The sequence below is a fragment of the Poecilia reticulata genome, linkage group LG18 (genome assembly GCF_000633615.1).
Source record: "Poecilia reticulata strain Guanapo linkage group LG18, Guppy_female_1.0+MT, whole genome shotgun sequence".
NCBI classification, from domain to species: domain Eukaryota; kingdom Metazoa; phylum Chordata; class Actinopteri; order Cyprinodontiformes; family Poeciliidae; genus Poecilia; species Poecilia reticulata.
Genome location: NC_024348.1, coordinates 3,060,881 through 3,087,249, shown reverse-complemented (window position 1 = coordinate 3,087,249; position 26,369 = coordinate 3,060,881). Strand labels below are relative to the sequence as shown.

At 42.0% G+C, this 26,369-nt stretch overlaps 3 protein-coding genes across 5 annotated transcripts in view; all 3 read left to right on the top strand.

Moving 5' to 3' along the window:
• kirrel1a (kirre like nephrin family adhesion molecule 1a) overlaps positions 1-13,037 on the top strand; it is a 46,010-nt gene extending 32,973 nt beyond the window's left edge. For 2 of the 3 annotated variants that reach the window (XM_017310556.1, XM_008435032.2), the window contains exons 7-15: positions 1,694-1,842; positions 1,923-2,050; positions 3,121-3,247; positions 3,929-4,029; positions 7,040-7,256; positions 7,361-7,468; positions 7,622-7,749; positions 8,009-8,122; positions 10,851-13,037. In XM_017310556.1, the coding sequence (XP_017166045.1) occupies positions 1,694-1,842; positions 1,923-2,050; positions 3,121-3,247; positions 3,929-4,029; positions 7,040-7,256; positions 7,361-7,468; positions 7,622-7,749; positions 8,009-8,122; positions 10,851-11,513 (1,735 nt within the window). In that variant the 3' untranslated portion in view covers positions 11,514-13,037. The remainder of the gene's footprint in view (positions 1-1,693; positions 1,843-1,922; positions 2,051-3,120; positions 3,248-3,928; positions 4,030-7,039; positions 7,257-7,360; positions 7,469-7,621; positions 7,750-8,008; positions 8,123-10,850) is intronic. The other variant, XM_008435033.2, reaches the window with a different exon arrangement.
• A 1,072-nt stretch (positions 13,038-14,109) lies between these two features.
• ndufs2 (NADH:ubiquinone oxidoreductase core subunit S2) lies at positions 14,110-21,773 on the top strand. The gene is made up of 14 exons (XM_008435034.1): positions 14,110-14,249; positions 15,341-15,444; positions 15,527-15,717; positions 15,856-15,976; positions 17,458-17,570; positions 17,661-17,735; positions 18,590-18,667; positions 18,758-18,843; positions 18,918-19,037; positions 19,772-19,901; positions 20,037-20,132; positions 21,036-21,119; positions 21,464-21,521; positions 21,628-21,773. The coding sequence occupies exons 1-14, from the start codon at positions 14,140-14,142 to the stop codon at positions 21,663-21,665; spliced, it is 1,404 nt and encodes a 467-aa protein (XP_008433256.1). The 5' UTR covers positions 14,110-14,139; the 3' UTR covers positions 21,666-21,773.
• A 173-nt stretch (positions 21,774-21,946) lies between these two features.
• fcer1g (Fc epsilon receptor IgFc epsilon receptor Ig) overlaps positions 21,947-26,369 on the top strand; it is a 9,368-nt gene continuing 4,945 nt past the window's right edge. The window contains exon 1 of the mRNA XM_008435035.2: positions 21,947-22,133. Coding sequence (XP_008433257.1) covers positions 22,067-22,133 — 67 coding nt within the window. The 5' untranslated portion in view covers positions 21,947-22,066. The remainder of the gene's footprint in view (positions 22,134-26,369) is intronic.

Genomic DNA, 26,369 nt, shown 5'->3' with positions numbered 1-26,369 from the left:
TTCGAATTGTCCCCATTTCTTCTTACATTATGATGGTGACATCATAATGTAGAGCGGGTTGGGGTTCAAATCCCAACCCGGGTTGTTGTTTATGTTCCATAAGCAACTCTAAACAGGTGGGTTTTAAGTCGAGATTTAAAGGCACTCAGTGTTTCAGCTGTTTTACAGTTTTCTGGAAGTTTGTTCCAAATTTGTGGTGCGTAGAAGCTGAATGCTGCTTCTCCTCGTTTGGTTNACTCAGTGTTTCAGCTGTTTTACAGTTTTCTGGAAGTTTGTTCCAAATTTGTGGTGCGTAGAAGCTGAATGCTGCTTCTCCTCGTTTGGTTCTGGTCCTGGGAATGCAGAGCAGACCAGAACCAGAAGACCTGAGGGGTCTAGACAGTTGGTACAACAACAGCAGATCTTTAATATATTGTGGTGCTAAACCGTTCAGTGATTTATAAACTAACAACTGTATTTTAAAGTCTATTCTCTTAAGATACAGGGAGCCAGTGTAGGGACTTTAAAACTGGTGTTATGTGCTCTATCTTCCTGGTTTTAGTGAGAACCCGAGCAGCAGCTTCTGGATCAGCTGCAGCTGTTTGATTGATTTATTAGTCAGACCTTTGAAGACGCTGTTGCAATAATCAATGCGACTAAAGATAAACGCATCGATGAGTTTCTCTAGATCTCGAAGAGGCATCAGTCCTCTAATCCTGGAGATGTTCTTCAGGTGATAGAAGGCCGACTTTATGACTGTCTTAATGTGGCTCTGAAGGTTCAGGTCAGAGTCCATCATTACTCCCAGGTTTTGGGCTGATCGCTGGTTTTTAGTTGTAATAACTGAAGCTGTGCATTGATTCTGGTTCGCTCCTCTTTAGGTCCAAAGATAATAACTTCAGTTTTGTTTCAGTTCAGCTGGAGAAAGTTTTGGCACATCCACACATTTATCTGTTCTAAACATCTATTCAGTGATTGGATGGGTTCAGAGTCACCTGGTGACATCATAATGTAGAGCTGCGTATCATCCGCATTGTTATTTCCTGTTATAACCTGAGCACCTGCTAGTGGGAGCATATAAATATTGAATAGGAGGGGTCCTAGGATTGAACCTTGGGGTACACTACTCCCAGTGTCACCAGGAAAAGAAATCACTCTCGTTTTCTTGGGATTGCAAAAATGACTGACTCCATTTACTGCCTCATCTCCAACAATAAGCACTTTTGGCATACCTTTCGTTTTCCTGGTGGTCGCTTTGTCCTTTGGAGCTTTGGGGGGTGGATGTGTTGGTCTTGCCTCATTGTTGATGTTTGAAGGTGACGTTTCACTCAGAGGCTCAGGCTGACGTACAGAAAATCTGTTTTTCAGTGGGATTCCCACGGAGTCCGAATGTTTTGAGACTTGGGCTTGTCGCTTTGTCCTTGGGAGCGGAGTCAGTGGAGATGTTTTGGTTCCAGCTGCTTGTTCACTTTTCTTTAGCGGAGCAGGAGTTGAATACAGGAATAAAATTAAAGGACGTTTTTCACTGGAAAATTATCAAAATTCTGCTTTTGAAGTGAAGATAAAATGTCTCAGGAAAACGGTGAACTGAAATATGTTGTTTTCCAGTTTATGTTGTTTTTGTTTGTTTAGAAAATTTGTGAGATTCTGTGGAAACATTGCCTGTAAACTGTTATCTTGATGTAAAACCAGTGTATGTTTGTGTGAACGGCAGGTGGGCTAAAGGCGGCGTGGTGCTGCAGGGCGCCAGGGAGAGCGTGTTCACCACCAAGGCCGACCACTCCTTCTTCACCGAGCCCGTCTCCTGCTTGGTCTTCAATGCGGTGGGGAAGACCAACGTCAGCATCCTGGTGGACGTTCACTGTGAGTCACGCTGCACTCACCTCACCGTGACAGCTGCTGGAGCTCACAGACATAATAATTGTCCCCATTTCTTCCTCCAGTCGGTCCCATCCTGCTGGTGGAGCCACAGCCCAAAACAGTCGATGTGGACTCTGATGTCACCCTCAACTGCAAATGGGCCGGAAACCCTCCACTCACCCTCACCTGGTTCAAGAAAGGATCCAACATGGTAAAAATTAAACTCAAGCTTTTTGAATTCTTAGTCTGCCCCCGACAGAGACATTAATATTCATAATGTGTATTTAGGATAACCAGGTTTTCTCAAATTCCTTTAAAAAAAAAAATCTTGTTTTAAAAAAAAACATTTCAATTTGATTTCATTGATTTTAGACCCACATACTTCTATAGATGCTATTCAAGGCTTACAATCTTCCCTGATTTTCCTGTAAATGTAGTTATGGTCATAAAATAAAACTGGCCAAACAGTTTCATTTTAGTTCTGTCAGACCACAGGACATATCCCCAACAATGAAGGTCTTTGTCCTTCTGGACGTCTGCAAACCGCAATTTGGCTCTTTATGTTTCTATTGGATGATGGTTGGACCCCCCATCATGTCTGTATTTGCGTATAAATGTTTGAACAGATGAATTAGGCACCTCCAAGAACCTGGAGACGGTACATTTTTTATTTTTAAGACATGAACAATAAATCTCTCATTTGTTCTTTCTCTTTATTATTGTGACATTTGGCAAACAGAAATAATTTAGGTAATTTTGATCATTCTAACTGACCTAAAGCAAAATAAGTGTTTTTTGTGGGGGAAAAAAAGATGAACGTGTCATTTTTTTAGTTTTATTTAATTGAAGCATTTACTGAACATTTTAGGATGGAATTAAGATGCATTCATCTTCTGGCTTTAATTGGACCTGCATCCAGGACCAGGACTGGATAAAAGCCAGAGAACCCTCCTCACATCAGAGCCACTAAATATGTCCCGACTCGGCTCGCGCCCACGTCTGCATAATCAGGTGTTTCTCTCTCTGGGTGGTTTCCTATGTAACCATCATTTTCCTCGCTTCATTTTCTGATGGATGTGGTTGCTAGGCAACTATAAAACCCTTGTGACAGGTTAAGAACTGCAGCAGGAGTTTACATTGTCAGTCAGATTGGGTCAGAGTAGTAGATCACGGCAACTCTTTTAAGTGAGTAAAGCATGCGGAGAGCGCGGTGCGGACTGTCCCTTCACTCTGCTGTTTGCTCTGTTTACATTTGTTGTTCTTTTGTTGCCTCCCCCACAGGTTCTGAGCAACAGCAACCAACTGTATCTGAAGTCAGTGACCCAGGCGGACGCTGGCCAGTATGTGTGCAAGGCCATCGTTCCGCGGATCGGCGTAGGAGAGACCGAGGTCACGCTCACAGTCAACGGTCAGAAAAAAACTTTTTAGTTCACACCTTAAGGCTGCAGTATGCAACCTTTATTTAACCAAATATGTAAAACATATATGTAAAACAATATTTGTTGTTCTACAACAATATTTGTTGTTCTACAACAAATTAAAAAAAAGACTCGAACTCCTGTGCCTTCTTCTAGTGCGAACTAGAAAGAGCCAATCAGACCCAGGAGGCGGGTCTTAGTGCTGTCAATCACCCTGATGTGCACGCTGCTAGCTCGGTTAGGTTACAACTTCTTTCCGACAGTAGAAACTGTCATGAATGCTAACTAGTTAGCATAGCCAACATGATGGTAGACAAACAGTTTTACCGGGACAGTAAGTTGCTTCTTCACCATGAGCACTTAGTAGCGTGTACATGAAGTTGATTGACAGCGCTAAGACCGTCTTCCTGGTTGTTTTCTTCAGACAACAATAGTAGTTCAGGCACGAGATGGAGGAGATCATTCTTTTCCCTGGTTATCTATCTCATAACACGCTGTTACAACATGATGACAGTTCTAACAAATATTTAAAGAACATACTTTTAATAAAAGTTACGTACTGTGGCTTTAAAAGCAGACTTTTTTTTCAGTTATTGGAGAGTAAAAACAGTAAAAATAAGATGGAATCACCCCCTGCACTTGATGAGTCTGTGGTCTGTGTGTGTTCACAGGTCCACCCATCATCTCCAGTGAGCCTGTGCAGTACGCTGTGAGGGGGGAGAGAGGAGGCGTGAAATGCTACATAGCCAGTACACCACCTCCAGATAAGATCGTAAGTAAAAAAAAACAACCTAAGAATTGTTTACACCATTTGAACCCTTTCACATTTCATACAGCCCTAAACAAAGTAGTTATTATTATGTGAAAGGGACCTGATGCATAATCTATCTATTGAGATTCTCAGTTGGACTTAGACTGAGGCTTTGATCTTAACCTCTGGCCTGACCTCAACTCCTCTGCCGCCTCTTCCTGGTTTTCTTCCATCCTTCATTGAGCTTCATTCATCCTTCCTAACCAGCTTTCCTGTCCGTGCTGCGGAAGAGCATCACCACAGCATGATGCTAGCAGCATCGTGTTCCACCAAGGGGGTGCAGTGTTAGCTTTCTGACACACATAGCATTTTGTATGTTGGCCAGGAAAGACAAATTTGACCTAATCTGACCAAATGACCTTCTTTCACGTGTCTGCTGTGGCTCCTTTGTGACTTTGGCTGTAAACAGGCTTTCTATGGCTTTCTTCAGAAGTGGGCACACGTCTGCTAATGCGCTAATAGCAGAGCTAATTTTTTGTTTAGCTCTGCTATTAGCAGAGCTAATGGTTTTGCTAACTCATGAAAGAGTTTAGTGCTCTTAGCTTCCCCTAGGTTATTTTTTCCATACAAATTCTAAGTCACTAGTTTATTTGTCTGTTTTGTAAACTTTCAGTCAAGTAAAGTTATACATCTGTATTGAAGTTTTGGTTATCGACCATTAAGAATTCATCATGTAGTTAGATGTTTATATTGATGCTCTTATTCTGAAGTGGGCGAAGACTGTTTAAGCAGCAGTTCTGTTTTCTTTCTTGATGTTTTTACCCCAATAACTTTATTTCAAGCAAGAATCATACATAAACAAAATAAATCACAGACAGTAGAGAACAAGATCTAAATATAAATACAATACCTATGGGTAGAATAGAACATGTAAATTATAATGTCAAAATTAAATTTGAGCTACATAGTGGATTCTGTCTGTAGATATATAAAGGGAAGGCATAATTTGAAATGAAATTACTGCCTTAGTGCTTTAGAATTAGCTTCTGCTAAATGTCATATATCATGTTGGTGAAATGGTTTAGCCTTAGCTTCTGCTAAATATTGTGTTGGTGTAATGCTTATGAGTTTTTTTTTCAAAATATCATACAGTAGTGTAGTTATAGTGGTTTAGAGTTAGTTAGTTACTTACTTACTTAGTTTAGAAGTTTATAATTCCTTCTTCTTCACACTTGTGCGCCGCTTTGTTTTGGTCTGTCCTATAAACTCTCAATAAATGACCCTGAACTTTATCTTTGTAAGGTGACTACATGTGAAAGGGTTCAAGACTTTTGCGAGACACTTTAGCAAACAGTATGGAGCACCTTCAGTGGAAACTTTCAAATCTCAGCGACGCATCAATTATTGAGCTGGGAACAACGACAGACAAGAAAAGGCTTTGGCCACAAAGAGCACATGGTTGTAGCTTTTAGGCTCACAGCAGTTGGGATTAGACTGCTTCCTGTCCCTTCCTAAATGACTCGCTGGCTGCTGTTAGACACTGTCTCTGTTTTTTTTTTTTTTTGTTTTTTTTTCTGAGTGGTGACTCAGTCTGGAATCCTCTCTCAGAGCGTTCCTCCATCCCAGCACACAAACAAAGCAACTCTGAGTCAGTCCGCTTTTAGCTCTGCGTCAGTGCTCAGGCCGGACGCAGCGCGGTGTGGCGCGGCGCGGCCGCCTCGGCTCCGTGACTGATCCGTCCTGACTCGTGGCGCCGCGCTCCCTAATGCGACTTGGGGAGTTGGGGGACAGAAAGACATTTATAAAAGATGAAGCACTGGAGAGGAGCAGTTGTCCCTGTAAACGCCACAGCCAGGAGGTTCTGCTCCCCCTTCTCTGCCCCTCTCCAATAAGTGGGCACATTATAGAAACATGTGGGCTTATGCATAATTAACTGAGCCTAGTACAGTACTTGAGTACTGAATAATACAGCTGCTTTTAGTGGCTCTAAAGGTGGAGAATGAGCAATGTTCTCGCCAGCTCAGTCACCCACTGTGATGCTGCGCTTCAGCTCGCAGAAACATGAACACTGCTGCCGCTCGCATGAGAGCCTGTTCAAGTTTCTGTTGGAGGGAGACGGATGCATGCGGCCGCCGCTGATCACATCAGGCAGCGGACACAACAGAAAAAGGATTTAAGGTTTTTCTTACCAATTCAACTTTAAATGCTTGCTGCACTAGATCGGGTTGCTTTCTGTTACACACACATGAACATTAAAGGGACAGTATCATGTAAAATCAACTTTTTCGAACTTTATATCCAAAAAATACTTGTAGTGTTGTCTTGATTATTTCATTCATGTTAGGAAAATCCTTTGATCTCCCGTGGCAACCATTCAGCTGTGTGAAACGCCTGGGTGGACCCAGGTACGCATTGGAGACGCAGCTCCTCCTCAGAGCTGCAGCCCTCCAATGCGCTCCTTCAGACTAGCCACCAGCAAACACCTGGTGGAACTGCACATCTGCTGAGCTCGTTATTTGAGCTACATCTCAGTGAAACGCTGGTAAAAACGTTATTTAAGGGTTAATAAAGAAGCCATGCTGTGATGACTTCCTGAAGGCGGAGTTTCAGAAAGAGCAGGAGTTTTTAAAGAGACAGAGGCCTAATTTTGCACGTTTACCACTGAACGGTCAGTTTCTCTGAAATCCCTTGAAACATTTGCTTGTTGCAGGTTGCCTTGTCCAGTTGACGTATGCATTCTTCAGCAAGTACCGCCTTTGCTCATACAGCGCCCTACTCCTCAGAAATAGCCTCACACTTTAAGATCATCATCAGCCATCAGCACAATGCTGATGGCAAATTTTTTTTTTCTGGCAAGTGCCAAATCCTGACTCAACCAATGCATTGCAGGCAGAATAAAGGCTTACAAATACTCTTATAAGGTACCTCAAAGGGGTTTGAGTTGCATATAACATGAATTTGCTCCAACTGAATCTGAATGCCTCTCTTTGATCGAGTCTCATCAGGCTGTCATTCTGTGTGTGCGCTCCAGGTGTGGGCGTGGAAGGAGAACGTGTGGGAGAAGGAGAAGGGCACACTGCTGGAGAGGTACACAGTGGAGCAGAGCAAGCCAGCCGCTGAGGGCGGCGGCGTCCTCTCCACCCTCACCATCAACAACGTGATGGAGTCGGACTTCCTGTCTACCTACAACTGCACGGCCTGGAACGCGTTTGGCCCGGGCACCATGATCATTACGCTGGAGGAGAACGGTGAGCTGGAAACACACACTCTGTGTTGTTTGAATGAGTAGTTACACCCTAATTGTACTCCTAACCTGCGGTGTGTTTGTGTGTTTTCCCCCCGTCACACACAGAGGAGTTTCCAGTGGGGATAGTAGCTGGCAGCACAGTGTGCTCCACCATTGTCCTCCTCATCTTCCTGCTCATCCTCGTTCTCGTCTTCTACCGGCAGAGAAAAGGCAGTGAGTCATGCTCTCTGTGAGGTCAAAGGGCGTCCGCTCCTCCTCCGGTGTGGGGAAGTTGGCTCTCTTTGAGTTCCCGCAGCTTGTGAAAACACCCCGACTCCACAGGGGTGTGTCCGGCCTGTTTTTCACTCGGTGTGTTTGCGCTCACAGGCCGGCGCGGGGTCACGCTGGGTAAGCCCGACATCAAGGTGGAGACCATCACCAAGGAGACCCACAGCCTGGAGGAGGACTCCGGCAGCGTGTCCACGGCCTCACGCATGGTCAAGGCCATGTACTCGGTGAGCGGCAGGCAGCGGGGCGTCTGTGTTTGGGTTGGGATCTGTTTCCGCAGCCCGTAACTGTAGAATAACTCCCTGACTCCCTGCAGTCTAACCACGCTGTACCTTTTTAACTGAAAACAAACACCAACCTACTCTTCACTCACTTCTTTTTAACTCCTCTTTCTCTTTTTCTCTCATACTCTGTTTCCTCCTTCCCGCTCCTGTTTTCTGTTCTGGCTCCTCTCCTTTTTGTTTGTTCTGTTGTTTGACGGTTTAGTTTCTCCCTTCTGTGTCCTTCTCTCCCTCTAATCAGCCTTTTAAAGATGACATAGAGCTCAAGTCGGACCTGCGCAGCGACACCCTGGACACCCGCCAGGAGTACGACCTAAAGGTGAGCTGCCTTTCTGTAAAACTCCTCAGCTTTTTATTTTTTATTAATTTGTAAAATGTGCACTTTGACACATTTTACAAATTACTATTAGGGCAAAGGAGCAAAACTACTCCTTGTGGCCCTAAGTAAATATAATAACATAGACATATTGAAACATGATGTCACACACACAAGAAATTCTCACAGACGATTGGTTTTAGCTCCATTGGTTTTAGCTGTCAACTTACGACTTAAATCTTAAATGTGCGCGTGATATAAAAAAGGAAAAGGGAAACAGTGTTTGGCTATTAATTTCCAACGCTGACACCTAGAAAATGAAGTCCAAGGGAATCACAGTTCATATCAGTAAAAAGATTTCATAAAAAAAAAAAAAAATTGCAAGCGAAAGGGAAGTAGGTCAGTTATGCTAGCTTGACTTTGAATTCCGCTGCACATCTGCATGTTAAGATTGTCAATGCGTTTCAGTGCATTTAAAAAAGTAAATAAGACGACACACATATGAACTTTAAAACCACTGTGTTCAGATAATCATTTATTAATAATCGCAACAATAAAAGTCAATCCTGAAAAAAAAAACTGTAACAAACTGAATGTTCTGCTCTTTGTATGGGAAATGTTTGTGTCTTGTTAAATCCTGATACACTTGAAGTAATATCTCCTTTGTCAACTAGAGGAGCTGTTGTCAGTCAGTTGTGTATAATGTAATAGCAACATAGAGAGCAAGAAGAAAGAAGAATACGAGTGGATTTTAGTTCCTGTGTTATTTTTGCTTTGCTGTGGGGCATCGCGCTTAATTAATAAACCCACGTCTCAAGGTTTCATTTTGGAATTGTTCTCCTATGGATGGCGCGTAAAACAATTGTCTGCTTGTCCTCCTGCGTTGTGCGTATGCACAACATTTCTGGATATAAACAATAACATTCAACATGTCTACAGGCATTTTTGAGTCCAGAAATGGACCACTGTAAAAAACATAAAAATCAGAAAGTTCCGTTTTTGTCTGGAGGATAAAGGCCAGGTGCTCTAGCGCCCTGACAGTGGCAGGTTACAGGTTCGTTGTCGCGCTGCAGCTGCTGCAGAACCTCTGGCTAGAGTGGCATGCAGAAGTTTGACTCAGTCCATGTTTACCATTTCTGGTTTTCATATGTTTACTGTTAACCTTGTCTGGAGGCTTTTTGCTTTTTCACATAGAGCCATCTCAGATCAGATTATACTTTTTCTTTACAAATGCAATCATCAGTTGAAATCTGGTTGTTATATTTGCTCAACTTGTCTTTATCTGATATTCAAATTTGTTGGATACATTTACGTGACCAGTGTAATACTCTTCCACTTTGGTTTGTGATAAAAGCACTTTGAACCACCAACCTGCCAAAATGTTTCTCACAACCCCGCTTCCCATTCTAAGAATAATCTGCGAGGGCAAAGGAAGGCAGACCCCTGAAGCTGAAGTGTTGCCTCAGATCATAGGGAAGAAATGCAGACCGGAATCCACCCCAGGACTTGGTTAGATCACCCTGACGTACTTCTTCTTTTCTTCTTCTTCCCATCCACTGCCTGAAGCACTACACAGTGAAACAAGTTAGAGGGAGGAAAGACGCCTGAAATAGATTGGCACAATGCTGCCAGAGTAAGACAACAGATAAGCAAATTACCAAGTTGTAGCCGCAAGCCTCAAAAATATTCCACAGAATCTTGGAATAAGGCTTTCAAGATCCATTGAAAGGCTTATTTTCAGCCTTAAAGCAGAGGATAACTTTCACAGCAACGGAGAGGTCCACGTGTTTTCTCATACAATTATTTATATGAGAAAAGCTGTCAAGGATATTGTGATCTCTACGAAGCAACATAAAGCCAAATTCCAAAAAAATCACTGACACCCAGGCTGTCCTCTGCAGAGATTGTGTGGCAAGTAAAACGATAAAACAAGATAAACTGAACTCTTTCTCTTTTGGTATTCCTCTTCTGAGAATATCTGAAAGTTTTGCTGGAAGTAATATGTACATTAAGTAGTTGGAGGGACTTAATGGCACAACTTAATATGTATTTACATTAAATTGTATTTACAACTTAATGTATTTACATTGTATACATATGTATTTACATTGTAAATAAATACATATGTATTTGAGAAAACTTCTGCATTTTTGTTTAAATATGTCATATCCTTTTATATTTGGAGTTTTTACTCATTTCAGGTTGCAAAGTGTTCAACACCTCAGACGTGACATTTTGTCCAGTTAATAAAACAAACTTCTACATATTTAGATGAGTATTGAAAAGTCTTCATTTTAACGGTGGTGGGCACACTTCTGCTAATTAGCTAATAAAAGAGCTAATTTTTAGGGGTTTGTTTTTGCTAACTTTGGAAGTGTTTTAGCACAAAAAATTTTTTTCAAGTTAGATTCTAAAGTCCAGGCTATAGGGCATTCTGGTTTTGTGTTGTTTCCTTCAGTGGTTCTTGCTGCAACGCCACCACAGGCGAGGAGTGGAACAGGTTTCACAAAGGGTTTGACTCAGAGCAGAGATAAAGAGAACAACAGCAGCTGGAATTGTAACAAATGTTTCTGTTCTGCACTCCAATCAGGGGTTTCCACACCTGATAGAAAAGTGTGAAAACACTGTGCTATAGTACAGTGTACTATCAGGTGTGAAAACACACTTACACTCAGCATTTATTTGAAATCATCTTAATCCTTCTTCCATCTGTTTCCACCTGCCTCTGCAGGACCCCACTAACGGATACTACAACGTGCGAGCTTCCACCCAGGACGAAGTCCACCCTGGGTCCCGTTCCACCTTGCACTACTCCGACTACCGCTCCCCTACAGGAACGCCAGGGGGTGCGGCCTCTATCAGTAGCAGCACAGGGGGCTCTGGAGCCACCGCCAGCGGAGGAGCCCCCGTGCCCCCGGGTCCTCTCACCTCCCCAGGACGCCCGCAAGCCTGCTACGACCCCCGGCCGCCTTCCAGACTGTCTCACATCAGCTATGCCCAGTTCAACACGTTCACCCGCGGGGGCCAAAGCCAGCAGCCCCCTGCCAACCCCGCCCCAGCGGCCACTGACTTCCCTGGCGACTGTAGCCTCCTGGACTCCACTTCCCAGCTGGCCTACGACAACTACGGCTACCCTTCACACTACCAGACCTACCGCATGGGCTTCGCACCTTCCAGCCTGGCCCCTCTGGAGGCCGGCCCCTCCTACGAGATGTACGGGGTGGGGTCCGGGGTGCCAAGCCCCGGGGTCGGGGTCAGCCCCAGTGGCCCGGCTCCCTCTGGATCAGAGACTGGGTTGGGGAAGTACGGCAGCTCCACCCGCTTCTCGTACACCTCGCAGCACTCTGACTACTCTCACAGCCGACACACACAGCGGATGCAGACTCATGTGTGAGAGCGAGACAGCGGACCCCTCCTCCCCCTCCCACCCTCACAGTGTTAGCGGAGCATAAAGAGGCATCTTATAAATAGAGTCGCACCAAAAAACACACACATACATCCATAAATGTACATGTCCTGCTGGACACAAACACACATAGATACACGCGTGCGCACCACCAACACACACACACACGCACACACACACACGTACACACATCACACACAGGCACAAATCCTGAAACCATGCCCAAGAGAGAGAGGGAGAGAGGGAGTGAACACAGGGTGAAAATGAAGGATGTTTTAAAGAGACAGGGACGGGAAACTGATTTCCCTCACTCCCAACGTTCGTAGACGCTAGCTCTGTGAGAGCGGACAGCGCAAGTCACAATCAGGCCGAGAGAGGACGAGAACTTGCAGATCCAAGGAGCCCCACCCCACCCGGCCTCCGTTCCGAACTGACGTAAAGCTGAGGGGGAGAAACCTCGGCCAATGGGAGCCACGTCTGGCCGCCATTTTTAATTTTCTTTTAGCTGGTTGTCTTATTCAGTGATCATAGAGCACATAAACAGTAGTGTCCCAGAGAGCCCGTGTGTACAGTGCGGTCGGGCCCTATTGGAGGGTAGTGGGGGGAGGGAGGGTGGTCGTCCATCATGTTGCACTTCGTCCACTGTATTCATCCTCTCAACTATATCTCTGTTGTGTCTTTTGTTTATTTGCACACCAGACTAGAGCTTTGTATTCTATTTTTTAAACATTACAGAATTATTTTTGTCAGCGTAAAACATGTATGTTAATCGTGTACGATGTTACGGACCAAACGGTGGAACCCGAGAGAAGAGCTGCCCCAGCGGCTGGAACATGAACCCCCCCACCCCACTCTCCCGTTGTTAAAAAAAAAGAAAAAAGGAAAACCTTGTGCCAAACGTTCGTGTTCCTCAGGACCACATGTATGCAGTAGACGCTCCTCCTGTCGGTGGAGACATCACTGTTTTTTTTGTTTTTTTTAACCACAAAGCCTGGCGCAGACAAGGGGATGATGGGGTCTGGAGTGGCCTTATGGGGGAGCGTGTCATGCATTTTCCATTTTTGAATCATTCCTCATTGTTTGCCAAATCTGGCCGAAGGAGAAAGGTTTTAATGAAGGCTTGTCCGCAGTATTGACATGTATTAAAGCGTGTGAGCGCGAAAGTGTGTATGTGTGTGTGTGGTTGGGGATTGGGGTTGCACACTTCCATTTGTACAGTGTGTTTGTATAGAAGCGTGAATGAGCGTGCGTGTGTGTTTCAGTATACGTCCATATCATTTCTCACCAAGCCGTTCCAGTACTTTTATACCTCTGGTAGGACTGTATCCTGTATTATCGTGTCTTTGAATTTAGGAGAATCCAATGTTTATCTTATCGTACTGTTGGTAGCAGAAGACAGCTGTTCAAAAAGATGTACGACAAACATTATCAAACTCTCATTTTTTAATTTCATTATCCTCGATATTTTTTAAAAATGGTATGTAATTATTTTTCCACAGTATTACATAAATAAAAGCACTGTTTTTTAAGAAAGTCTTGTGTGTGTTTTTTTTTTTTTGGTCTCCTTTCATCTCCAAAAAGGAGAAAAAAATAAGTCTAAAAGACTCACTCTTAAATATGCAGCATATGAATAAAATATTTGAGTAGTGGCTTGCTTTTTTGTATTAAAATGTTCATCATGTTTGCAACAAATATTTATACATATATATTTAATTTCTGAAAGTGGCGTGTAACCATTAATATTTTTAATAGATTAGTGGTTTTATTATGAAGTGATGAAGCTGAATATGTCATGCTATACAAATCCAGGTACAAGATTATGATGTGTGTGTCAATACTTTTCATTATAGTTGGCAAAAATCACATGCGGTATACCCCAAGGTTTAAACCTGGGGCTCCCCTTTTTTAATGTTTAAATGCTCCCACCAGCTCAGATTGTAACAAAAAATAAGATAAGTTAGCATGATGATACACAACCTTACATTACAATGTTACTGATGACTGAATCAACTCAAACGTTGAGCAGATGCATAGAAGAATTGATTCATAAATGCACCATAACTTTCTCCACTAAGTAGAAACAAAACTGAAGTAAGAATTTTTGGATCTAAAGGAGAACCATCAAGAGTCAGCACACAGCTTCAGTTATTACAACTAGAAACTAATGGTCAGAACAATGTAGTATTATAAACCACATTGGAGTGGTTTATAATACAACTGCAATGTTTTTTAGGTTTTTATTTCTGATATTTAATGTTTTTGTCTGCTCTTAACCAGTTCTCACCTTGCACATAAAACTGATGTGCAAACACTTATTATGCAGAACAAATACATGTGTTTATACAATGACAGTAGCTTTTGTCGGAGACTTTACAGAATTTCGAATTATTTTCAATAAAATCTTCAAATTTTTAGGTCATTATTGAGCAGATAAAATAAAAAAATATCACAATTTTCCCCCTTACCGCAAAATAGTTTGGACACCACTGTCTTAAATTATGTTGAAGTAGCAATGTATTATTTACGCCGACAGGCGGCGGTAACGCTCTAAACCCCTTGCTGAAGCCTCGGAAACAACTAAAGAAGAGAGCTGGCTAGTTGTTTAACAGCCAAGATGGCGGCGACGATGTTGAGGTCGCTCTCCAGGCTGGGAGGTCGTCCTTCAAATAATGTATTACTCAACAAGAGCTTATTGAGCCCTGGCTGTTCGCTACTGCAGAACAGGTATGATGAGAAGGAAACACCGGGATACGTGAGCTTTGTTACGGTGCTTCTATGCACAAACTGGGAGGCTAATGCTAACATTATGCTAACAAGGTTTTTCTGTAAAAACAAAAAAAACCCCTGTAAAATCCACACTCACTCTGAACGATAAATACGCGTTTAAGCAAGGTATTATAACAGCAATCCCTACATGCAATGGTGAATTAAAGCGTAGCTGATGGAAAGTTCTACTGTTTATCTCAGACTGCATTTTCCTTCAAAATGTTGCTTTCTAGCTGTAATTATGCATCTATCCCCTGAGTGTTAATATTAGTCAGTAGAATAAGAATGGCCCTGGCTTGCTTTGGTTTGAGTATATAGTCAAGGCGAGATAAACTCATTACTCAGGACTTAACATCTAATGTCACCATATTATATGACGTACAATGAAAACAGCTGTGGTTTAATTAAATATTGTGGTAAAATTTAATATTTAGGGGTTTCACGCCTATAGAAAATAGATATAGATATCTTGACATTACCTTGACAATTCGTATTTCCACCCTGCGCTGCTGGATAGAAATGTTGGGGCAGACTTGTCTGATCAATCAAACAAAAAACGTGAAAAGATTAACTTTTCTTCCACTGTTTTTCCCAATTTTGGAGCTTGAACCCTGTTGTTTAGTCTTGCATTAGCATTGCTACCCCCATGTTACAACCCTTCCTCACAGCATCACAAACTTCCACAACATGAAAAATGTTGGCTGAGCAAGATCTCTGTGATTCACTGCATTAGATTAATAAAAAAAAATACAATTAATAAAAAAAAAAAAAAAATGTAATAAAGGGTAAAATATCCTTTGAAATGTTTTGGATTATTAACAATGTCTCTAGAATATGTATTTTTTTTAAACATCTGAAATATAGCATGTTATTAATTATATGTGTTACTGGACGTTGTGTAAACGTTTGTTAAACACAAATTTATAAAAAATAAATAAATATGAAAATAATCTATATTCATCTTGGCGTGCGGGTGCCCCTAGGTTCCATGTTGGGGCTCCTCTTGCTTTTACTTGGTGTTGAGAAAACCTGTTCCATTTGGGTTCCAGGCAGAAGCAATGGCAGCCAGATGTGGAGTGGATGGATCAGTATGGGGGGGTGGTGATGTATCCCACCGAATTCAACAAGAACTGGAAAGTTCCCCCATGGAACGGTACAAAGCAGCCTACCTTTTTGCGGCCTGCTCTTTTCCTCCTCTACATCAGTCCTGAACCATTTCCCTCGTCTCCTTCCAGACAAAGATCCCCCCACAGAGAAGGACGTGTCCAACCTGACCATCAACTTCGGGCCCCAGCACCCGGCCGCTCACGGTGTGCTGCGCCTGGTGATGGAGCTGAGCGGAGAGTCGGTGAAGAAGTGCGACCCACACATCGGCCTGCTTCATCGCGGCACTGAAAAGCTCATTGAGTACAAAACCTACCTGCAGGTACGGACCAACAGGCACAACGTTTTAGGGGTTTTGTTTCTGACGGCGTACATTTCTAACGTGAAAAACGCAAACAAAGGGTTATTTCTCTGACATTTAGATCAATATTTCCTAGTGATTTCTTTCCTTGTCCTTCAGGCTCTGCCATACTTTGACCGTCTGGATTATGTTTCCATGATGTGCAACGAGCAGTGTTACTCTCTGGCTGTGGAGAAGCTGCTGAACATCCAGGCTCCGCCTCGGGCCCAGTGGATCAGAGGTGCTCTTTTTATCTGTTCATGCCCAACTAGGCCTGTCGCGATAAACGATAAATCAATTAATCGGACGATAAATTGAACCTATCGACCTCATTTTAATTATCGTATTTATCGTCTCTTCCGGCCTTTTTTCTTTTTGTTGATGACACTGAATGAAAAAAGGCTCAGCTCCGGTGCTCTCCACTGACCCTCACTTCCTTAGTCTAATGTCCAGCGCAAATTACACGAGTTGTCGGCCCATTTTCAAACCCTGAGAGACACCTTAGCCGACAGAAATCCCAGGTATAACGGTTCGATCGGGTTCGTCGTGCCATGTGGTGTCCAGCCACATGAGCACAAAATAATGGCTACAAGTCCAGTTAACTAATTTTAAAATCAGGCATTAATCAATGCTTTACTAGAATCTACCTGTGATGCACGTGACTAGAGTCAGCATAAAGTCCTGACTGAATGAAAATCATTATAACCTATTTATGACACGTTAACGAAGAACAACTGAAAACTTACTGGGTTTATCAACTGCGGTAGTAATTTGGCTCCAACTCCTCCCCTTGTCATTTCTATGTTCTTTGCACAAAATGTTGAATAAACATTAATGATACCACATATCATCTTCAATGTCCGCTGGACTTCGGGTTGCGCCGTGTCAGTTGTTTGGGATTCCCCTCTGTAATTTCCCCTCAGAAAGCGTGGAGGAGAATCCGCGCTTTCTGATTGGCTACCTGTCACATTCAGTGTTAAAGCTCCCAGTCGGGGAAAACCCCTGATTTAGATCGGAGCGGCCACAACGATCTACCACACACTGCAGGATGATTGATTAGATCGGCCAAAGATCTAAGATTGTCATAAGGGGAAAATAGGGGCAAAAAATGGTGTAGTGTGAACTACTGCATTAGGTAGTCGGATGTGCCCGTTTTCTCTATTTAAATCTAGTGATTACTGAAGGGCAATATAGTATACAGACTTCATAATCTGCACTCTTTTGGTTGAATGCAGTATTTATTTCCACTTTGGCTTTATGTTGTTTAGTTTTTATTCAAGTATGTTTTTTGTTAATGGAGACTGAGAATCCATTTTATTTTGTTTTTGGTTGTTTTATTTTATCAGTTCCATTGTCACGTGTTCTTTTGAAAATAAAGTGTATCTATCAGGAAATTGCATGTATTATTAGTCATTTCCATTAAATCAGTGTCAAAAGGTCTTGAAACAATGTTATCGTTTATCGCAATAATTTTTTAGACAATTAATCGTCCAGCAAAATTTGTTATCGTGACAGGCCTATGCTCAACGCATGAATGTCAAATTGCGCTACTATGCGGTCAATGGAAACTTAGCTAGCGTTAAACTCGGAAAAACGATAATCTTTTAAGCTTTGATGGTTTTATTAATTTGTCTTTTATAAAACGGACTCTAAAGTGTGTTGATAAGTTTGTTCCGGATGTGATTAATCAAATGGGTCTATTCCGATCTGTTGCGTTTGCAGTTCTATACGGAGAGCTGACTCGGATCATGAACCACATCATGGCCGTCACCACGCACGCGCTGGACATCGGCGCCATGACGCCCTTCTTTTGGATGTTTGAGGAGAGAGAGAAGGTCAGCAACATGCCTGACTCTGTAGCGCTTTGTTAAGACGGCATCGTCTGGATTGGTAATGAACCTGAAAACATGCTTGTCCTCTCCCAGATGTTTGAGTTTTACGAGCGAGTGTCCGGAGCCAGGATGCACGCAGCGTACGTCAGACCTGGCGGCGTTCATCAGGTGTGGACTGGACCCTCGTTTCTCTCTCTAGAGCAGTGGTTCTTAACCTGGGTTTGATCGAACCCCAGGGGTTTGATGAGTTGGTCTCAGGGGTTCGGCGGAGCCTCTGCCGCGGAGGTAAAGACACACTTGTGTAAAGTCGTGATGACGCCCCGCTTTGCCATCACTTGCTGCAGAGGATCACGTTACATTGCTTAGCCAATCAGTGCTGCGGAGGAGCACTGATTGAAGGAGCTCCACACTCAGCATGGATTTGAACTTGTGTCTTTAATTACTTCAGCAAAGCCGTTTTTACCAAATTCTGTAGCCTTCGGTGTACTTCTAAATCTGCTCCTTAGTCGCATCTTTTCGGGGTTGGTACTGCCTCTAGTGCCTTGGGGGTGGTAATACAACTAATATAATTACATTACTAAATCAGAATACCATAAAGTCTTTATTATTTATTATTAATTTTACATTCTCTTAAGAATGTAGAGCTAATTAAATAACCTAAACAAGACTTTAAAGTGGTTCCAGTTTCTCTCGATGGCCAACCTGTTGAAACTGTGGCAAATTTTAAATWCCTTGGGTCRTTCCTGGACAGTCAGCTCAACTTTGCTGAAAACACTGACTATATTTTGAAGAACTGTTCTCAGAGACTCTACCTTTTAAGAAGACTTGGTGATCATGGGGTGACCCAACGTCTTGAATTTGGAGGAAAAAAAATCATATTATATTTATCACTACAGAAGGGTTCAGTGAATGCGCATATGAAACTGGTGGGTTCGGTACCTCAAAAAAGGTTAAGAACCACTGGTCTAGAGTCAGTGATGCATCACAACAAAGTTGGGCTCATGGGGTTTTGTTTGTTGCAGGATTTGCCCCTTGGCCTCATGGATGACATCTATGAGTGGAGCAAGAATTTCTCCATAAGGATTGATGAAGTGGAAGAGGTAACCCAAATCAGAACAAGTAAATGTTGATTATCAACTGTAGAGCAGAGGGAACTGACCGCAGGGCCGTTTTGGCTTCTGTCTGCCCAGATGTTGACCAACAATCGGATCTGGAAGAACCGTACTGTGAACATTGGGGTGGTCAGCCATGAGGACGCCCTCAACTACGGCTTCAGGTAAGCCTCTGATTAAAAGTCGGGACTCTGCAGCTCTATGGGTGGCTGACGTCTTTATGTCGCGTTTTTACCAGCGGAGTGATGCTGCGCGGGTCGGGAATCAAGTGGGACCTGAGGAAATCCCAGTCGTACGACAAATACGACGAAGTGGAGTTTGACGTTCCAATCGGATCCAATGGAGATTGCTACGACAGGTAAAGAACGACTCTATGCTGGTTTATGTCAGCTTGTTTTCAGTTTAATTCAAAAACATTGGATTTATCCCAAAGGGAAATGAAATGTTGTCGAAACTCGTACCTTCAATGGTGACACAAAGAATCTAAAGATGAAGACTTTCCAGGCAGCACCATCACTGCTAATCCACCTTGTTTGCTTTTGCTGCTCCTTCCTCTGGTTAGAAAGCCAGGCATAGAGATGTTGGAGTAGGGGATCTGAACCTTTATCCATTCTGATCAATGATGATTTGAACTTCCTCCTTCTCTTTGGGGTTTTTGTAGTTCAGACATTATTTGAGCATTTCAGATGCTTATCAGCCCCTCCCAGTTGTAATAGCAACATTTTGTTGCCATGGTTATACATTATAACCACGTGTCGAAACAAAAATGGTAAAAGCGAAACATCTTCTAGCTGCACAGCATCGAAAACCAGAGGAACTAATCATCCAAAAACCAGAAAAATGATGAACTGAAGTCTAGAAAAAGAAAAAGAACACCTTTCTAGAACTTTCTTCTTTTCTGTTTCTGCTTGGATTAGTTGTGTCGTGATGAAATAGAACTCTAAATTCACTTCAGTCATTGGGAGGATAAATTGATGTGCAGAGAAATATTACTCGTTATAAGCTCCTGAATTTGTTTTTTTCTATGCGTTTTTGTGTGTGTGTGTGTGCGTGTGCGTGTGCGTGTGTGTGTGTGTGTGTGTGTGTGTGCAGGTATCTGTGCCGGGTGGAGGAGATGAGGCAGTCCCTCAGAATCATACTGCAGGCCCTCAACAAGATGCCAGATGGGGAGATAAAGGTGGATGACGCCAAGGTGGCTCCACCTAAGAGGTCTGAGATGAAGGTAGGTAGAGCGGATGGATCTGTTTGGATTCCTGATCAGAGTTCTGATCAGTTTTGCCGATAAACTCACTTTAAGAAGCAGAACGAAGCTTCAGGGATGTAACTCTGTTTGTGTTTTTCCTTCTGTTCCTCTCAGATGTCCATGGAGTCTCTGATCCATCATTTCAAGCTCTACACTGAGGGCTACCAGGTACCACCAGGGGCCACATACACGGCTGTGGAGGCTCCAAAGGTGAGACCCCTCATGCTGGGTCACGTTTAAGTTGTGTTTTATTTAACTTTTTCTTGATTTTCTAAGTTCTAAATAATAACTGATAACTATTAATAATTGGTCTCTAGTTGGTAATGGAACTGCTCAAATACACACTGAGTGTGTTTAACTGTAAAGTTTCTGGCTGCTGTTACTGTCCTCTCCATCACTGCTTGTTCACACTGCTTTGACTTTCAGTTCTTCTCAAGTTAATGCCACAAAACCTTTATTGGAATTTTATGTGATGAAGCAATAGATGGTGTGGGATTATTATAAAGTGAAAGTAAATGAATGGTTTTAAAAACTGTTAAGTCTGAAAAGTGTGGCGTACCTGTATATTCAATCCTGAATCAGCATTTTTTTACCCGAGTTATGTGAATACTAGCTATTCATACAAATATAGCACTAGATTCGATGAAGAGATTATGTGAAGAGGAGTTTTCAAATGGATTCAGATTTGGACTTTGACTAAGCCATTCTAACACACAAATCTGGTCTGATCTCAATATGCTCTGATAAATTGGAAAAAAAAATTTTATTTGGGAAATCTGCGATCGGTCAGTTTCCCAAAATCGTTTGATTGCTGACAAAAAATACCTGCATGTGAAACTGATCTGATCCCAAATCAGACCTTTTAAATATCAGAACACTGCAATCGGTGCTCTGCTGGTTTGGTCTGAGCCGTTGTATAGTAGCTCTGGTTGAATTTCTATAGAAACCACATTACACTTAATAATTTACTCTTCCTTTTCTGTTTTTTTTTTCTATAACTCTACTCAATATTGAACCTGTCAGCAGTTCAGCACAGACGACATTCTAACCACAGTTTATTTCCAATCGGTGCCGTGTATCAACTGTGTGTGTTTGTCTATATGTGTGTTGCAGGGGGAGTTTGGTGTGTATCTAGTATCAGACGGCTCCAGCAGGCCATATCGCTGTAAGATCAAAGCTCCGGGATTCGCTCACTTGGTGCGTATAGCATTATGCAGAATCAAATAATAACGCCTCCTGATCGATAATTTTGAATATTTAACCGCTTGTCCTCCAGGCTGCTTCCAACTCCTGACTTTTCCTCAAATGTTTTTGAATCACTTTTAGCTGACGGCTGTAGGAAGCAGCTTAGCACGTTTAACTTGTGGCTTTCAGGGCAAAACTGTCTTTTCAATTGGATAAACAAACTATTAGTGGAGAGACTTCAGGCTGTTTAGTCATGAATAATAATAAAAGAAAAAAAAAAAACAGAAGTTGTTAAAGCTGCTCTGGAGGCGTAGAGGGCGCTGTTGGTGCAGATATTAACGTGTGCTTCTGTCTAGGCTGGTCTGGATAAAATGGCCCAAGGTCACATGTTGGCAGACGTGGTGGCCATTATCGGTGAGAACCGGGTTATTTTCATCGTTAGAAAAGCAGAAGCGGTCATAAAGTTTTGCCTTGCTCAGCCTCATCTCTCTCTCTCTCTCTCTCTGTTTTCTCCCCTCAGGAACTCAGGACATTGTGTTCGGGGAGGTTGACCGTTAATGCTGCTGATGCACATTGTGCTTCTTGTTTTCTGTTGGATCCAGTCGCCATCCAATCACACATGTATAATACTTAAATCTACTTAATAAATCTTTTATCTCCTCGTTCTTCCTGTCTGAATGTCGCTTTGTTTCCTCACACTTCAGAGTTTAGGTTGTGTCAAACCCAACAGCCTCAGCTGGTGCCTCTTTTCCTCTGGGTTAGTGTTTTCTAACTGGGGTGGGTGAGGGAGGGGGTGGGGGGGGAGTGGTCTGATGAGATCTGAGAGAAATGGACTTCGAGCTCAGACCACAACTTCCCCTCGTAGCTGTGAAGTACGCAACACCCGAGCGCTGAGACATCGCCCAGCGTCTGCTGCTGCTGTTCCAGTCCGTGTTTCAGCCGCGTTTCAGCCCGTCACAATGGGAGCGAGGGCCGGGAGTCGACTGCTGGCCATCGTCCCTCTCTGGATGTGTTTCGGCAGAGCCGGTGAGTTCGGAGCACTGACCTCTTTGATGTGTGTGTGTGTTAGATTGAGCGACCGAGTTCTGGTTAACCAGACAGAGGAAAACACAGACGGAAACAAACTCTAGAAGCAGATCACATATTTTAGTTTGTTTATTTTTTTTAAGTGTGTGTTTAGTTTATGCTGGCAGATGATCTGTGAGGTTCTGGTGACATTCGGCCCCGTTGCGCTCGGTGGATGCAGCGGACTTGCAGTTCCTGTAAAAAGGGAAACTAATGGTGCTGACTGTAAACCAGCAGAAAAAAACCCCATCACAGCTCGACTCATCCACATCCTGAATGTATTAACCTCACCTCACTGCACACTTGCTGCATATTTATCTATTTATTTGTCATTTATTGGGATCAAAAAGCTCAACGTGTTCTGTTTTTGTCAGTTTTCGAGAACCAAAACCAATAAACCAAGAACAAAAAAAACAAACTGATCAGCATCTTATTTTTATAGTCGACCACAAACACTAGAAGAAAATGGGAAATGTGTCGATTTTATGTAATTGCTATAAAACCGTTGGATATAAAGTAAGTTTAGTTTGAAATATCAGTTATCAGATTTTCACATTTCTACACTTCCTGCATGTTTCCTCATGATGGTGAAGTAAAATGTCGGCGGATCGATAAGATTAGTTGTATAGTTATAAAATGGTTCCTCAGGCGCAGTAAGTAATCTGTATGTTAGATGTGTTTAGATTTTATTGCAGACTAAGTCCAGATCACAATAAAAAGAAAAAAAATCAATAAAATAAGAGAATAAAAAGTACATAAAAACGGCCCCTAACTTCTCAGAACTGAATTTTTTTAAATTATTATTCCAAACCACAGCTCTTGGCGGCCTATTTACAATTTTTTTTTAAAAATTGCTCTACGCCACGATGAGAGACAAACTCCTCTCTGACGCATTATAAAATCTTTAAAAAATTGAAATCACGTGTTTGTTTTTTTTTTTAAATAAAATTTTCCCATTTTTCTGGTCTGATCTAAACCAAAACGCTAACAATCTGCTTTGTGGTAACAGTTGTGAATTTGTTGGGATGCGTGTTTAGGTATTACACACATTAATGCAGGGCTATTTTAGGTGTTGGTTGTTTCCTCTGAAGGCAGCGATGTTAGAAAAGGAAGGGCGATATCGCCGCAGGGAGATCAGCAGCGCTGATGGAGCGACTTCACGTCGCTGAAGCCGACATCGGTCTTATCTGCTCCGTCACCAAACGCAACTCCATCCTGGTGGCTGTAGCTGTGACTGAAAGCAAGAGGAGTGCGACTGGAAGTGAGTCACTTGTGGACGTCCATCATGTGACCTAAGGCTGTAGGGAAGTGCTCCACTTCCTGGATTTCAATAGAGAAGAAAGAAAGTGGGAAGGAAGCAGCAGAGCGTCTTCTCATACTGTAGCTTCTGGATTAATAAAAAAACAAAAAACAGACTGTAGCTCTGAGGTATTTTAGTATTTATGAAGTGTTAAAGTGAGGATGTTCAGCTCAGAACTGTGAGGTTTTATTTGCCCCATCAGAACTTCAGAAGCTCATCTCACACTGAATATATAAAGGAAGCAGAAGGTCTATTTAAAGTTTATTTTCTGTGGAAAGAGGTGACATTCTCACTGCCAGCGACTTAAATGAGAAGATGGCGGATGGATGTAAAAACCTGTTGCCATTTCAGCTGAAATTCGTAGTCTGGTCTGGTGCAGGTTGGTGTTACACAGAAGATAAAGCCTTTTTTTTCTTCTGTTACCTGAAAGCACAGGAGGACAAAGTGACTGACAGAAACTGACAGTGCTTCAAAAAACTGCTTCAAAGAAACATTTTCAGTAACGCAACAGCCACTGCAAAGTGTACTAATATGGTTCATATTACTGTTGGTCAGCATAAGAATTGTAAAAATCCCATTTTACCATTTAAAATATTTTAGTAATGATGTCTAAAACGATATCTATGTTTTAGATATAGTCTGTGACGATATGTCACAGGTATCGTCACAGGATGATATCGAAAACATTGAACTGATTTGATACCAATCTGGTCAATTTTGCTCAGTTCAGATATTTTGACAAATTTTCAGTCCGACTAATCATTGTTGTACTTTAGGTATATTTAAACAGAACGTTCTGTTACAACATTGCCAACAGCAATATTTTATTGCTATTTTGGGAATTCAAAATATTTAAACATTTATTTTTCATTTGGGTTTTGTTTGTGTTTTTTTATTCCTTCCTCCATGCATAAAAAAATGCTGATATCCCCTGAAGGATTTCTAACTATTTTCTAACTATTTTCATAGCAAAATGTCATCTGTCTACATGCAGTCCTATTCAATAAATTGGAATATTATTGAAAAGTTCCTTTATTTCCAGGACTAGACCGATGGTTTATGGCCTTAACTTCTGTTCATTCTGCTTAGTCGATGAAAACACAACATTTAATACTAAAATATTACTTCAATAAAAGACATTTTCAATATAGAAATGTGAGCTTAATGAAAAGTTTATGTTTAATATCTGCTTAACATTCTTTTTAGAAGCTATTGACAAACAAGCCCCATTGGAAAGCAAATTAAAATGGTTGAAATATGACTCTACATTGCAAATTTATTGTCAACAGAAAAGTGTGTTCAGTGTGTATATATATATATATGGCGGTCTGAGCCATATAAGAATGGCTCAGACCGCAGTAAATAGAATCAATCGGCCAGTGATTGAAATAGACCGGTTTTCCCAGCAGCGGTTCTGGTTGATGATCGGAAAACCAGAGCTTGTGGGTTGATCGGCCAGATCGGTTCATCATCTCTAACATTATATGATTTTCCAGTATCATATATATATATATATATATATATATATATAAGGAAGAAGAGAATTAAAAGCAATTTTAGTTTGTTTTTTTTACTGTCTGCATAGATAACTGGCAGACATGGTTATTATGGATTTAATGCAGAAACACATTCAGGAGAATATATCTCACATCATATTCTCATCTAACTTTCAACATTTATTGTATCTTATGTTGTATATCATCTGATACGGAGCCTGAGGAATGATTCAATTTACTGCCAAATGTCATGTTGAATCCTACAGAGCATCAGACGCACCTTTCAGAAACTGTTCATTAGTATTAGTCTTTTGTTTGGCTTATTTATTTAGTATTTTACGTATCTGGTCCTGCCAGCAGAGGCAAACAACACGGTGGGTTTGGCTGATTGTTTCAGTTCTACTCTCTCCTTTCATTACAAAACAAATCTGCCACAGTTTGGTCTTTGCTGTAAAAAAAAAAAAAAAAAAAAAAAAAAGCTAATCATGATAAACTTATTTTCTAGGCCAATTAGGACAATGAGAATTATTTCTGTTAGCTAATACCTGTCTTGTAGATGTTTGTTTTCTTCAATTGGTGCCTTTTCCAGATGACTTTGGCTGGGACGTTAGTCCGTTCAAACAATTTTGTACAAGTATAAAACGGCACCGGATTGGCCAGCCATCGAACCAGTCAGGAAGTAGAAGGTTGAGGTGCTGCAGTGGCGCAGTGGTTAAGCACAACCCACATGTGGAGGTCGCAGGTTCGATTCCTGGTGTGGTGGCCTTTGCTGCATGTCTTCCCCTTCTCTCATTACCCTCCTTCCTGTCAATTCACTATCAAATAAAGGCCACTAGAGCCAATAAATCCTTTAAAAAAAGGAAGTAGAAGGTTTCTGTGTTACAGAGAAAAACATGATTCCTTGCGAAATATAAATATGATATGAACCTAGTCTAGATCAATCAAAAGTTGTGAAGACGGCGTCTGAAACTAGTTTGCGTCATCATCTGAAACGCCGCTAAGAGAGGAAGAAGCCACTGTTCCAAAAGACAGATTACTGCTTGGAACTGAGCTAATCAACAAAAAGCTTCATTTTTAAAGAAGTTCTGTGATCTGCTGAAACCATGTAAGCATTTAACCTTCATGACCGTCATTGCTACATTTAGACTAGCGGTTCTCAACGTGGGTGGTACCGCCCCCCAGGGGGCGTTCAGAGGACGGCAGGGGGCGCTGGCGGACATTTTTACAAAAGGGGGGCGCTGGGATGCCTTTGGGGGGCGTTTAGTCGAAGGTAAACTTTACACCTTAAATGCACAACAATACCAGTTTAGACTTTGAGCAACTTGGTAAAACTGTATTGTGTAACATTAAACCATGCTTGGCTGCAACTGTATCGATGGCAGCTCTTCTTCTATTCAGTGT

Excerpts from the sequence above, each read along its gene's own strand:
- ndufs2 (XM_008435034.1), top strand. The coding sequence starts at position 14,140 with ATGGCGGCGACGATGTTGAGGTCGCTCTCCAGGCTGGGAGGTCGTCCT. Across the intron at positions 15,718-15,855 it reads AGTACAAAACCTACCTGCAG|GCTCTGCCATACTTTGACCG; the intron begins GTACGGACCAAC and ends CTTGTCCTTCAG. Across the intron at positions 17,571-17,660 it reads TGTTTGAGGAGAGAGAGAAG|ATGTTTGAGTTTTACGAGCG; the intron begins GTCAGCAACATG and ends GTCCTCTCCCAG.